We start from the raw sequence: 14734 nt of genomic DNA, 5'->3' as shown, positions 1-14734 counted from the left end.
TTAAAACAACTATGAGATTCTACCTTATGCCACTAAGGAAAACAAACATTAAGAAATCAAATGAAAACAAATATTGGTGAGGATATGAAGAAAAAGGAACCCTCATTAACTGTAGGTGGGAATGTAAGCTGGTACAACCACTAGGAAAGCAATATGGAGACTCCTAAAAAAGTTGGCTATAGAGTTACCAACAGACCCTGTTATTCCCTTGCTGGACATTTACCCTAAAACTGTGAACCTCAGTTCAGAGAGATTTGCTCAGCCACATTTGTAGCTGCTCAATTCATAATAGCTAAGAACTGGAATCAACCCAGGACTTTGGGAGTGAGAGTTGTATTTGGGAAAACAAAACTATAATTTACTATCAATATCCAACACTGAAAACTCTGCATTTAACAATAACCACTTAACATAAACTAAGTTGTATACCTGATGCCCTTGTTTTTCTAGCCCTGGGGGAAACATGCTGCTGTAGTGACTTCATGTTGCTAGGATGAACATCTAAACCAGACACGATTTATAGGAGACAAGAGTTTATTTCAAACTTATGGATTCAAAGGAAGTTCCATCTATGGCAGATAAAAGGCTGGTTCCCATTAACAAATCAAAGCAGAGAGAGAAAAACCATTACCAGCAAGCAAACACCAAAAGCAGCAAACACAAATGGACAACAAGCAGCAGGGACCCCATCAGAGGTCAGACTGCTCTCCACACCTTTGGGCTGGAATTCAGATCCACCCAAACACACCTTTGGGCTGGATACCAGGATCCACCTCCAGTGACACCTCCTTCAGCCATATGACTAGAGCCCCAAGTTACAAGCTATAATAAAATCAACTGAGTCTATGGGAGACATACATTCAAACTACCACATTCCACCCCTGACCCTCAACAGACTCATGACCATCTCACTATGCAGACTGTACTCAGTCCAACTTTAAAAGTCCCCATAGTCTTTACCAACTTTAATATTGTTCCAAAGTTCCAAGTCTCATCTGAGATTCAAGACTGTCTTTTAGTTGTAAGTCCTGTAAAATCAAAACAAGTTACATACTTCCAACACATAATTGTACAGAGTAAACAGTTTCATTGAAAAAAGGGATAACAAGGAGATACTGGACCAATATAAAATCAATAACCATTCAGATAAACATCATAAAACATCTGTAGTTCATGTCCAACATCCATAATCAGTAATGAAAGGCTCGGGATTTCCAATGCTGCCCCTTCAGCTGGGCTAAGTAGCTGGGGAAAGCTTCTATGCTGAGCCAACAGTGCTCCACAGTAGCCTCTGCACAGTCCTGCTATATCCAAAACATGTTTGTGTCTCCACTGCAAACCATGATCTATTTTACAATGGCCTCACTGGTTCTCCACCAGGGACATCACCCTGCTCTGCTTGCTGCATCTCAGCAGTGGCTCCTGGAACCATGTGCACTTCATGATCCACTTCCACACAGTTTTCATGCTTCCAAAACCAGTACCAGGTGTGCAGCCATACAGCAATATTGGTAATCCAAGGAGGAAATAAACCATGACTTTGAAGAGCAGGTTACTGCCTTTTAAAAGAGTTTGTATTTCTACTATTCAGTCTTTCCTGGGTGGAATCATCTCAGGCACCTTTCCAGTGTTTTAATGTAAGGCAGTTAACTGACCCTCAAGGGTAGGAATCTGCTTGACAATAGCAGCTTCGATAACCTAAAACTTATCTCTGTACCTGTAACTTTAAAATTGCTTAATTTTTCAAACTTAAATCTTATATCTTTTAGTTCTATATCTTCTGACAAACACATCAGTCCATTAGTTTAAAATTCAACCTTGATCAAACTCTAAGGATGAGCAGAAGAATTCAGCCAGCCTTTAGGCCAGTTGCCCAGTTCCAATAAAGTTCTCGGTGGTCTTTTCTTCCCCTTTGAAAGTTAATAAGCAAAGCCTCCAAGTAAAATTCTCTCTTCATTTAGTATTTTCAAATGCTCACCCAAATACCCCATATAATTTGGCTTACCATGCTGTGAGACTTCTTCAGTCATAATTTCCAAGTCCATACATATCCTCCAGCACCCAAGTGCCAAAAGACTAAAATCTACAAGGTCAGATTCATCTCAGCAATACCCTACTCTGCTGGTACCAAGTTTCTGCTATAGATAATTTCATGTTGTTAGACTGAACATCCAAACCAGATACAGTTTGTAGGAGGGATTTATTTCAAACTTACAGATCCAGAGGAGTTCCATCTATGGCAAAATAAGCTGGCTCTCATTCATAAATCCAAGCAGAGAGAGAAACTATCACTAGTCAGTAAACAACAAAACAACAAGCACAAATGGTCAACAAGTAGCAGGAACCCCACCAGAGCTTAGACTTCTCTCCACACCTTTGGGCTGAAATTCTGATCCACCTTCAAATATACCTTTGGGCTGGACCCCAGGATCCATCCATAGTGACCCCTCCTCCAGCCAGAGGGCTAGAGACCCAAGTTACAAACTTTAATAAAACATCTGGGTCTGCAGGTAGCATACATTCAAACCACCAGACATTCTATGGACAACAGTGCAGAGGCTGGATTGCTTCTTCAGAACAAAGGTTTAAGAGAAGAAAAAACATGAAGCATTTGAAGGTCTGAGCACAGAGAAGGCAATGAACAGGAAAACTGGCTGTCCTGAGGAAAGAGAGAAGAGAAAGGGAGAGGGAGCAGGAAGAGGAGAAGGAACAGGGAAAGGCTGAGGACAGCTGGTCAGGCTAAATCAAGCATTCTGTCTCTAAGGAGCTATGGCAAGATTGGTTTGTTCACAAAGAACTAAACTCACTTTATATGTCTTGTTGCCCGCTGATATGTTTGCCACCTGGAAGGCACGTTGATGTCACAATGTACCACTGGCTTGATCTGCAAAAGAAAACATAAGTCTCAGAGTTCACATCAGATGAGCAAACATCAGGCATACAGCAACCCCAAAGCACACATAAAAGGGGTGCTTGTTAGAGACCACCAGGATAGAACCTGGGAGACTCAGAGGCGGAGCAGGTGTGTTGGAGGCCTTTCAGTGGGGCAACAACTAAAGGTAATGCACTCTGAGCGGTGGGAAAGCTGGGGTGGGATTGCGCAGTGCCCAGGAAAGGATGACAAAGGTTAGGTGGGCTGTATGTCTCACACTGAGGATATACCTAGAAGGTGTACATCAGTGATTATGATGACCCCTGCTCTGCTGGGCAAATTATACAGTGATGAGAGGTGGCAGGGTGATACACACCTTCAGATCACATGACTAGAGGATCCTGGCCAGCAAGTGGGCATTACCCTACTCTCTCAAACCCTCCTCAGCTCCTTCCTGAGTCTGACAGACTGAGGCAAATGTTCCTTGTGACTTCAGTTCAGTCCATGGGGTCAGAATATTCAAGCAGTAAGGAATTTCTGAATCATGGTCCCAAGAGAGCAAAATATCTCATCTCCCACCCCCTGGCCCAAGGTACACAGCATTGCAATTGATGAAGCAGAGATCACTTCACTGTGCTGGGCAATAGACTCGCCCAGCACCCAAGACCAGAGTCTTTCAAGTGGGCCTCTCCACTGTTCCCATTATGGGGTACTCTGAAAGCCTTCCCTGACCATTGGTCTCTGTCCCTCTGTCACCTCATACTCTTTCATCTGCCCACTCTGGCCCAGCATTTGTCTCTGCTCACATCCCTCACCCATCCTGAGGCCTGGTGAAAATTCTCTCCTCCTTCATGTGGTGACTGAGACATCCTACTGGGGTCTCTCTTCCATCACCTCCCACAGATACCAGCCAGAATGCAACATATTGGACAATTCCTCCCTTCACCCTCATCCACAGAGCAAAGTGCAGATCCAGCCTGAAGGGGAAAGTTTGTAGTGTGTATTGTGCCTTCCAGCCCCATGCACATGCTCTCTTCACACCCTCTATTTCAGTATCCCTAACCCTAGAGTCCTTAGCCAGTCCATACATAGACCTCCTGCCACCATATTATACAGAAGACCTTGGCTCAAACTATTCCAGCCTCCCTTCTCCCCATGCTCTCTGCCTTTCCAGGCCCAAGGGCTATCTCTAGAGCCACACAGGAAGGACCACCCTTGTGATACTCAGAGGAGAAGGTTTCCTTCCCATTGCATACTGCATCGTACAAGGCTGTCTCCACATGGATGCTCTGCACACCACCCTCTCTTCACATCTCACATCATGGTCATGCCAAGTGGGCTTCTGCCACACCTCACACTACTAAGAACCATGCCTTCTCAGGCTGCTACCCACTCTCTTCCCAGCCAAGATCCACGTAGAGGTAGAAATGAGACTCCCTGATCTGGCAAACATTTCTCTCTGATGCTTCTTGTGTCAACCTTGAGATCTGACTGACGCCTTACTTCTGATGGACCCAAGCCCACCCCAAGTTCAGACCCAGCCAACCTGTGAAGTTCAGCTCCCCAAGTTAGAAAGTTTCAGAGGTACTTCTGTGTCCCTGGCCTATCTGCCCTGCCTGAATGCTTCTCAGGCTCTCCCCTCCCAGCTTCTCCCCAGCTTAGTATGACATGACACATAGCCTGCTGATGTAGGAGGATAGGTGCAAGAGACTCGTATGAACACACGTTGAGCCAAAAGTCACTGAAAAAATGTCTTTGTGGAAAGTAGAAGCCAGTCTGGGACCTTGGGTTCTCAGTTAGAGATGAGGGCTAGCTGCACACCAGACACACAGGCAAGAATGCACTGAGCCCTTACCACAACAGCCATGGTTCACAGAGGAGAGGGAAGGAGAGTGGTGTGCTGGGTCTGGGGGAAGGAGAAGGGAAACCAGGAACTGAGAAACATAGAGCTCCTAAGATATGTCAGATTTAGCATCTGCTGCAATTCTGGGAAAATAGTGGCCAGAAGAGACATGTATAACCAGGAGGCAAAAATCAGGGTGAGGTTTGGTACAACCTAACAGGTAGGAGCTGGACAACCTCTAGGTACCACAAGCTCTGTGATTATGGGAGAACTACCATACATCTTAATAGTAGCTTATTAATTCTTAAAACAGTATGACATTTTTTTAAAAATTTGTATGACAGTTAAATGGCAGACTATTTTATAAAATATATACTGCCTATCATATTGTAGTAAGTATTCAATTCAGATAATATGAGAGGAGAGAGAGAGGCTATTTAAGCATCTTGATCATTTTTTGCTGACCTCACTTACAGAGCTACCCCAAACCTCATCATCTCAGAAGATGACACCACCAAAATCATTTGTGCTGTGACAAAATCATCAAGATGTTTGGCATCGGCCCACATCTAGCACTCCCCAGTGAAACTGTCAGTCCTTCCTCAGGACCACAACAGGGTCCCTTCACTTCTTGCTTCCCTACTGCTCCTAGCTGCTTCGGCTGCTCCCACCTCTTCCCAACTCATCTCTTGCCGTCCAATCCCTTCTTCACAATATGCAGAGCAGCACTTGAAGACATCAACAGAACAGACTACTCTCTGTCACTGCCCCTCCTCACATGCCCATGCCAGCTGGCACTTAGAGCCTCTGTGGTCTGTCTCCACCTCTGGCCGCACCCTGCCCCTGCCCCATCTGCATCCTTCCAGATCTGCTATCTCTGCACAAGCTACAGGATGAGCACCGGGGTTGCCCTGACAGATCCCTGCACCGAGAGCTCCCTCCCACATCAAGTCACCACTCAGCTGTCAGCTCCTCAGAGGCCTTCTGCCACCAGCCATGCTTTTAGGCCCATTTTGTCGTGGAACTCCATATTTCCCAAAGTTTCCCTGTTATCATTGCTTGCACTGTCTTTTAGAGCATAGCCTCGTGAGGCAAGAAGTCACTTCAACACAGTGTCCTCAGTACTGAATCGTGAGCAGTCCATGGGCTTCCATACCATTCATACAACATGAAGGAATAAATAAAGGATGAGAGAAAGTGGATGACAAGCACAAAGCAGCTCTGATACTGGGGAATTATGATTTTTTAAGTGGGGGCAATCATTGAAGAGTACAGAATGTATGCACATATCTGTTGGTATTCTAATGTGTAATACATGAAAAATGACACATATCTACATGCTAATAGTGGGGAGAACCAACACTGTAAGTATCAGCAACTGGCCTGAGTTTAAAGACCTAGTTTGAAAACTAAACAACAGAAATTATTACCTGATAGTCTATTACAGTACAGTCTCCCAAGAACAGCTTTCTGCTTGGTTGCATAAAATTACGGAAACAATGAACTAATTACGCTTTTGATGTGCTAATGACTTGTTAATCCTGGTATCGTCTGCCTAATTAAACAACTACAGCTATTTAGTACATGGTTCTGGGTTTCTTATTCCCTATACTCTACATAATCATGTCCTAAGAGGTGTCTAACAAATGAGGCTGTTACTGTCAGGTGGCAAAAACAGCCTCATTCACACTTGTCAGAGCCAATGACTTACATGTCACTCAGGCTGAGGCTGAAGGATCCAACAGCCTACAAACCTGGCGGACCATCATAATGAAACCAAGCCTAGATCAACAATGGAGACATGAAGATGACTACAAGTGTGTTTCCTACCCAGCACAATGATGGTTTGCTGAACACAGACTGGTCTCAAGGTCTGTGGTGGTTTCTGTAAGAGCTCACAACTGACTTCAACAACAGCCAGGCCAAACATCCAAGTAACAAAGGACCAGCTTCTGTCACCTTCCCAAGAATGCACAGTAGCAAGACTTTGCCACAATAAGCCATCCAAAAATATGTCCTTGTCATTTGTAGTACAATGGATTCTGAACAGTCTGGAACACACAGATTCATTCTCAGTATACCACAGCTGCCATGTAGCATAGTGCACAGGGACCCCATGCTGGCTCTGGCACTTGCCACCTGTATCACCTTGGACCCAGCTGTTGCCTGTTCTTCAAGTATGTATTAACCTAACAGGGGTACATCCCTTATAAGACCACTGCCTTTAATATGAACAATACAGAAGCAGAGCAGTCTTGCCAGGGGCTTGGCAAATGCCTAGACCAGGTAGTAGCCATGGTCATTTTGTGATGGTTAAGCTACTAAGTCCTTCTTATGCTGTTACATCAACCCTCAGGGAACATTCCCTACAGCCCTGGCCATGCCAGAGCTCAAGCAAAAAGACCCAAGAGAATCTGGTAGTAAGAGCAAACCTCCTCACATAACACACGCAGGAAAGGAACAAATGGTGGGCCACAGACCTTCTGTGCTGTGTGTAGGTTCTGGGGGAGCTGAGCCTGTGAAATGCTTGGCAGAACCACTCAGCAGAGGCACCTTGCCTGCACATCTGAACAGATCAAACCTGGAGACATAGATGCCACAAAGCATGAGGCCCTTGTGACACATGCCATTGTGGTCTTTACATTCCCGGTTTTATTCATGAAGAAGAAAGGTCACGCTAAGGTATTGTAAGGTCAATTCAGATACTTCATCTACAATACTGTGACAGGCAATCTGCTTCTCTTTCTCCCTGTTGCAGTCAGGTTCCCATTGCTGGCAGAAAGCACCCAACTAAGAACAGCTTGTGGGGGAAAAGAAAACGGTTTATTTTGGCTTACAGACTTGAGAGTAAGCTCCATGATGGCAGGGGAAAATGATGGCATGAGCCAACAGTGGACATCACCTCCTAGGCAACATCAGATGGACAACAGCAACAAGACAGTGTGCCAAACAGCAGCAAAAGGAAGCTGGCTATAACATCTATAAGCCTGCCCCCAACAATACACTGCCTCAAGAAGGCTTTAATACCCAAATTGCAATCAGCTGGGGACCTAACATTCAGAACACCTAAGTTTATGGGGAACAGCTGTATCAAACCACCACACTCCCCAAATTGTGGGAGAGTCTCACCAGGTCAACTGCTAAGGAGAGTGAGGTGAAGCAGAGCTCAGCCAGAAGTCTTGTGCTATCTGCTGAAGAAGAGGCTGCTGTGGGAAGCGGCTACCCTCTGCAGCCTGTTCATATGGCTTCCTGGGCTCCTGAGGGGGAGACTGGCAGATGCTTGTATCACTTTTTGTGTCTGCCTTTATGTGGGTGTTGGGGAACTGGATCCAGATGGCAAGATTTGCAAGCAAGCACCTCTAACTGCTGAGCCATCTTCCCAGCCTATGGCTTCCATCTTTTGGGAAATGCTGCAATTATTTTAATTTAAAAATAAGTTAATGATTAAGCTATAAAATCCCATCATGATTCTCAAAGGCTGAGAAGGATGCAGGGGTCACTGCTCAGCCCACTTGAGCCTCCCACCCGGGAAGGTGCCTGTCATAGTCACCCTTCATGTCCCCACAGACAGTACCTGAACTTAACCATGTGGTAGGACTTAGAAGGAAACTATCAGAGCATGAGACAGAGTCACATTTCTGATGAGGAAACAGGGGGACCTACAAAACCACATGGTTGTTCTACTACAGCTGAAGCCGTGAGCCCCTCCCCTGACACTGGCCACCTGCTGTGCCTCAGCACCCTTCTCAGGGCCACCTACCTGCTCTGTGGTGCAGTTGGTCCTGGGAAAATGCTTTCTCTCTTCCAAAGTATTGTGAACACCAGTGCCGCCTAGTCCCCAAGTTTCTCGGTCTTGCTCTCCTCATCACTTAGCAACCTGAAGCCTCTTTCTCAAACAGTGGGAAACACACACTGAAAGACTAACCAGCAATCTTCTTGGGGGGAGCTCAACCTCAAGAACCTCTTTAATCATGCCCTTTGTAAAAAGAAAATGATTGTAAATGAGACCAGCCACTCCTGATTCAGTGATAATCACCACCCTATCAGGCTCTAATGACTAGGAGAGGTTGAAAAGATTCAGTTTAAGTTCAAATCAGTGAACAGGTTGCCAAGGTAAGCTAACGCTTTCCCTCCATGTGGTCAAATCACATAACAGAGTCATGACACTGCTGACAGCCGCTTCGAGGCCAGTCTTCCAGGATAAGGAGACTAGAGTAGGGAGCAAACCAGCTAGCCAGGCTGAAAGCGCAGAGGGCATCTCTCCATCAGCCCGACACCACACCTGGAACCCTCACTGATCACACTTTGGGCCAAGATAGTCCCCAAAACAGCTCTAACAAAAACAGACATGGAACTCATCCTTCACCAGCCTAGCTTCAGAGGTCACTGGCAAGGGAAGTGAACAGAAAGGAACAAAATGTCCTAAAAGAGAAAGGGAAGAGGGGCTACAGAAGGTTACCAAAAGAGACACATCCTTACACAACAGAAGAGAATAAAACTTAGAAGCAGTGCGCTGCAACTCCTGGGAAGGAGAGGCAAGGAATCAAGGGGTCACTGGGACTTTTAGGGGAGAGCAATCTCTAATACATCACCAGTGGGAGGGCGTGGAGGGGCAAAAAGGGAATCTAGTGATTCCCAGCTCATGGTAACCCACCAGTCCCCCAATCAGCCCAAGGCAGTCCCAACCAGAGTCCCAGCCTCAGGCTACTCTTGCAGTAACTGCAGGCAAGGAGACCCAGGCCAGTAGTCCCACCTGCGCCCCCAGGCACAGGCAATTGCCTGGATACACACACACACACACACACACACACACACACACACACGCACGCACGCACGCACGCACGCGCGCGCGCGCGCGCGGTCACAGATTTCCCATACACACACCCCAAGCACCCCACATGCCTTCAGACCACCCTCACCCCCCCAACTCCGATCCCTCTCCACCCCCGCACCCAACGCAACTTCGCCCCGTTCCACTCTGCCCCACCCCCTTGACTTCCAGGCAGCCAGCGGCCTGCACCCCCGCCCCACACCTTCCTTTGACCAGCTCCACTTGGCCCCAGCAGCCACACTAGGGACTTCAGATTGACCCTTCCAGCCCCACCCACACGCAAATTCTGACCCCCTCCGCTCTGCCTGCCCTAACCCCAGCACCTTCAGACCTGCTGTGCCCCACTCTGCTCAGCCGCCCTGCCCCCTGGGAACTCAGACCTGCTCTGCTCCACCCCACCCCCAGGTGAGTCTTGACCCTCCCCACTCTGTCCCCCCACAGGACACGCCCCCAAGGCTCCACCCCAGCCTGCCACGACTTTGGAATCTCCCGCTCCAATCTGCCCTGAGCCGCCCCCCTCGGCTTCCACCCCTCCACCTGCCCACCCTACCCCGCCCCGCCCCACCCCTGCGACTTCCCTGACCCACTCCACTTGGCTCTGTCCTCACTTGGGAAAAGCCCAGCCCCTGGAGGCCCAACCACCCCATGTCTTTTTTCAATCCAATCCCCTCTGATGACCTCAGATCCCATCCAGTAGGCTCCGCCCACACACAAATTCGGACCCCCCCTGCTCTGCTCCACCTGGGACCTGCTGGACTTCAGACCAGCTCTGCCTCACTCTGCTTGGCCCTCCACCCAGTCCCTTGCAAATTCAAACCTCCTCTGCTCCATCCTGCCCAGCCCCAAGTGAGTCTTGACCCTCCACTCTGTGCAGACCCTGCACTACCCGCCCCCACACTGCACTCTGGCCCCCATGCCTTTCTCCCCTCCTATGAAGCTGCACCACCTCCCCAACCCATGGCAACCACAGTCTATTCCTCTGCTCCCACACAGTGATGGGAAGACCACAATGCAAAAAAATCACATATGAATGCCTCATAAATCACTGACTACAAGCCAGAGAGACCCTACCAGAGACACAGACATGGGGCCTGATGGCTGACTAGGGAAGTTCCACCCAGAAGCAAGGCCTCAGCTTAACCAAGCCTCACAAAAGTGACAAGGCAAAGAAAAGATCTGTCCCCAAAGTTAGTCAAGGCACCAGCCTTCGTGTAAGGGCACAGTCATTGCTTCTTTCATTTATTCAAAATCTATATTGGACCTACAGTGGGTAGGAACTCAGCAGTGGTGGAAAGATCAGTACGACCACACCTGGCCTTGGGGAGCTGGAGGTGTGGGACACAGAAAAGCAAGCAAGCTGTGGTGGTTTGAATGTGAGTGTATCGCCCCATAACCTTGAGGAATTTATTTTTTGAAGCAAGCCTAGCAGACTGGTCTTTTTTTAAGCAAGAGAATGAGAGAGTGTACATCCACACACAAGAGCGAGAGAGATAATCGGTACATCATGGCCTCCAGCCACTGCAATCAAACTCCAGACGCGAGTGCCCCTTTGTGTGCAAGTGCAACCTTGCATGTTTGTGTCAGTATGAATCTGGCTTATGTAGGACCTGGAGAGTCAAACACGAGTCCTTAGCTTCACAGGTAAGTGCTTAACTGCTAAGCCATCTGTTGCAGTCAGGTTCACATTGCTGGTAGAAGTCACCCAACCAAGAGCAGCTTGTGAGGAAAAAAAAAAGAGGTTTATTATGGCTTACAGGCTCAAGGGGGAAGTTCCATAATGGCAGGGAAAACGATGGCAAGAGCAGAGGGTGGACATCACCCCCTGGCCAACATCTGATGGGCAATAACAACAGGAGTCTGTGCCAAACACTGGCATGGGGAAAATGGCTATAACACCCATAAGCCTGGCCCCAACAATACACTGCCTCCTGGAGGCTTTCATTTCCAACTGCTATCAGCTGGGGAGACAAGCATTCAGAATACCTACGTTTATGGGGGACACTGGACTCAAACCACCACAGCATCTCTCCAGCCCACCTTGGGGATTTTTGATTAAAGATTGAGCAGCCTGCTGGAGTAGGTATCACTGGGGGAAGATCTTTCCAGCCTTAAACTCACAGCTTGAGCTCTGGCTGTTTGTGTTTGCTGGTTGTTGGTGGTGTCTCTGTCTCTACTATGAATCCATGGAAGTGAGCCACTTCTTCCACCATGATGGAGCTTCCCTTGGAATGTGTAAACCCTCTCCTCCCATAAACTGCTTCTGGTCAGGTGTTTGTCCAGCAAGGAGAAGTGACTAACACAAACCATGGCCCAGCCTATGCCAAGGACCCTGTGAGGCAGCATGGACACTGAAGTTACCCAGGGAAGGAACATGAGCCTCATAGGGAGAAGGGGCTTCTGGGGGAAGGGCACCAGGATGAGATTAATAACAAGGTCTCAGTCAGCTAAGTTAACAAGGCAAGAGGAACAATACATGCAAACTCGGGCTAGGGGAGGGTGGGACTGAATACAGGTCTTTGGGAAACAAAATTCCCTGTGAATTGGGTACCAGACCTATATATGTACAGCAGGGCCTCCAGCCACTGCAATTAAACTCCAGACGCAAGTGCCCCTTTGTGCACATGTGCAACCTTGTGTGTGTATATATATATCATACAGAAAAGCATGGCTGTTAATCTCTGGATGATAGGATTAGGAGTATGTTTTCTTCTGAATTGTATGTATTTTTCTCCAATGAGCATGTGCTGTCTAGTACTGTCTTTTTTTTTTTTTTTTTTTTTTTTTTTTTGCCAGATTTGTTTTTGACAATACTGGATACTGAACTGATCTTGCTCATGCTAGGTAAATTACTCTACCACTGAGCTCCATCTTCAGCTGAAATACCTTATAGAAATCTATATAGCAAAGGATAATTTTAGCCAGGCATGGTGGCACACACCTTTAATCCCAGCATTCAGATGGCAGAGGTAGGAGGATTGCCATGAGTTCAAGGCCAACCTGAAACTATACAGTGAATTCCAAGTCAGCCTGGGCTAGAGCAAGACACTACCTCAAAAAACAAAAAGAAGGGGTTAATTTTAAAACATTCTTTGTTAAATTCATTAGTAGCTGCTGTTTCCTAGAAGGCTCATTTTGTCAAATTATGTCCTTCTCTTTCCTGACAGCTAAAAACAGTCTTGATTTATAGTGGGCTGTTTTCAGTCTGGATGTGCCTGCTGGAAAGGCAGAATTAGAACACTGCATTCACAGGGAGGAACACCAAACTGGAACTCAGCAGCTCCTGGAAGCCTAAAATTATCTGGCAAGCTCCTCTACAGTATGCCTGCTGTGAATCTCGGCTACAGATCCAAAGAGCAGAGTGCTGCAGGAGACGATGGTAGTGAGACCAAGAACACTGGATTCATGCGTGCCAACACATCACTGTCCTCAAGAGCTAACATCCCAAGCATCGACTTCAAAGCCAATTGTCCTGTCCTTCCATTTAACAGACTGTGATGTAAAACTCATCAGAAATATCTATGGCCATATTAAAGGTATAATGATGTTCTAATTAAGTCAATTTCTATACTCAGCCAAGACCCTGAGTAGCTTCTTCAACTTTTCCATTAATATATTTTACCAAAACAGGGATTCTGTGAGAGAATAATCTACAGAATCCATATATTTTGCTTGTTATTACCATATCACAAAATTAGAGTAACTCAGTAAAGCATTTAAACATTGGGCTTTTGGCTTTATCAAGATCTTTACTATATTTAGTTTAAAGCAGATTGCATTAGTATTCAAGTTCTCCTTGAATACTAAATCCCCTATTTATTGAATTCTTGCCATGTGCCAGACAACATACTAAACACCTTATATAGATAATTTATTTAATCCTGTCAACATTCTTTTTTCAAATAGCTTTTATTTGTGTATGCATGTATGTGTGAGAAAGAAACAGGACACACCAGGGCCTCTAGCTGCTACAGACCAACTTCCGTCACATGCACCACTTTGTGCATCTAGCTTTACATGATTACTAGGTAATCAAACCCCGGCCAGCAGGTTTTTCAAGCAAGTGCCTTTATCTGATGAGCCATCTCCACAGCCCCAATCATGACAACATCCTGAGACACTGTTTCAGATTGATTCCTGAGTATACACAATATGGCATTCAGTCATCCCCATGATAATGGTCATTCCTGTTGTTTTGGTATTTATAATTACAAAAGCAAAAGAGTTTCTATATACACTCCTCTGCCCCCGTATGTGAACAGACTTATGGACTATTTCTACCCACATCCTTCTTCCATGTTACATGAGCAGACCATAACTATTTCTACTGAATCCTCTGCTCTGGTACAGGAACAGACAGACATGGGCTACTTCCACCCAAACCCATTTGCCTGGTTATGTGAACAGATCATGGACTTCTATGCACAATTCTGTACCCAGTTATATAAATAGACCACAGACTATTTCTACATATACCCTTTTGTCCTGGTACAAGAAAAGACCAAGGATTATTTCTACATACCCCTCTCGGCCAAAGCATGTGAAAAGACCATGGACTATTTTGCTGTGTCAGGTACAGAAAGAACTGAGTGTAGCTTCAACCCCACAAGATTTCCAGGAGCTTTGAGGGACAAGGTACATACTTCCTCTGTTCCTAGAAAGCTGTTCTCGGCTTGCCCTAGAATACGGTGGAACAGTAGGGATAGCAGGTCCTGCATTAAATCAATTCAGGATGCAAAAGTCACTACATTATAATACAAGACACTCAAAGAATTAAGACAATACAGTCCAACCAAAAACTATAAATCCATCATAAATGATCACCAATGAGACTGTTTTAGATGAAATGCCTAACAAAGATTTCAAGAAAATGATGGTATCCAAGCTGAGTGTGGTGGCACATGTCTTTAATCCCAGCACTCAGAGGCACAGGTAGGAGAATGGCAATCGGTTGGAGGCAACCCTGAAATTCCAGGTCAGCCTGGGCTAGAGTAAGACCCTACCTCAAAAAAAAAAAATATATATATATAAAGCCATCAGAAATGATTACCATTGACATTGTTTTAGATTAAATGCCTGACAAACATTTCAATAAAATGACAGTATCTATACTCAAAGAAATCAGAGAATGAGAGGAATCAAAGAAGAAAACAAAGGAATAAAAGAAGAAAACAAACTTCTCAAAGGGAAC

At 46.1% G+C, this 14734-nt stretch overlaps 1 protein-coding gene across 1 annotated transcript in view; it reads right to left on the bottom strand.

The window, feature by feature from the left end:
* Dcdc2c (doublecortin domain containing 2C) overlaps positions 1 to 14734 on the bottom strand; it is a 122863-nt gene that overhangs the window by 90164 nt on the left and 17965 nt on the right. Inside the window, exon 3 of the mRNA XM_045143510.1 lies at positions 2808 to 2884. Coding sequence (XP_044999445.1) covers positions 2808 to 2884 — 77 coding nt within the window. The remainder of the gene's footprint in view (positions 1 to 2807; positions 2885 to 14734) is intronic.

Source organism: Jaculus jaculus, chromosome 2, assembly GCF_020740685.1.
Source record: "Jaculus jaculus isolate mJacJac1 chromosome 2, mJacJac1.mat.Y.cur, whole genome shotgun sequence".
Lineage (NCBI taxonomy): Eukaryota > Metazoa > Chordata > Mammalia > Rodentia > Dipodidae > Jaculus > Jaculus jaculus.
The sequence above is the reverse complement of the archived record's forward strand: the minus strand, read 5'-3'. Positions and strand labels throughout refer to the sequence as shown.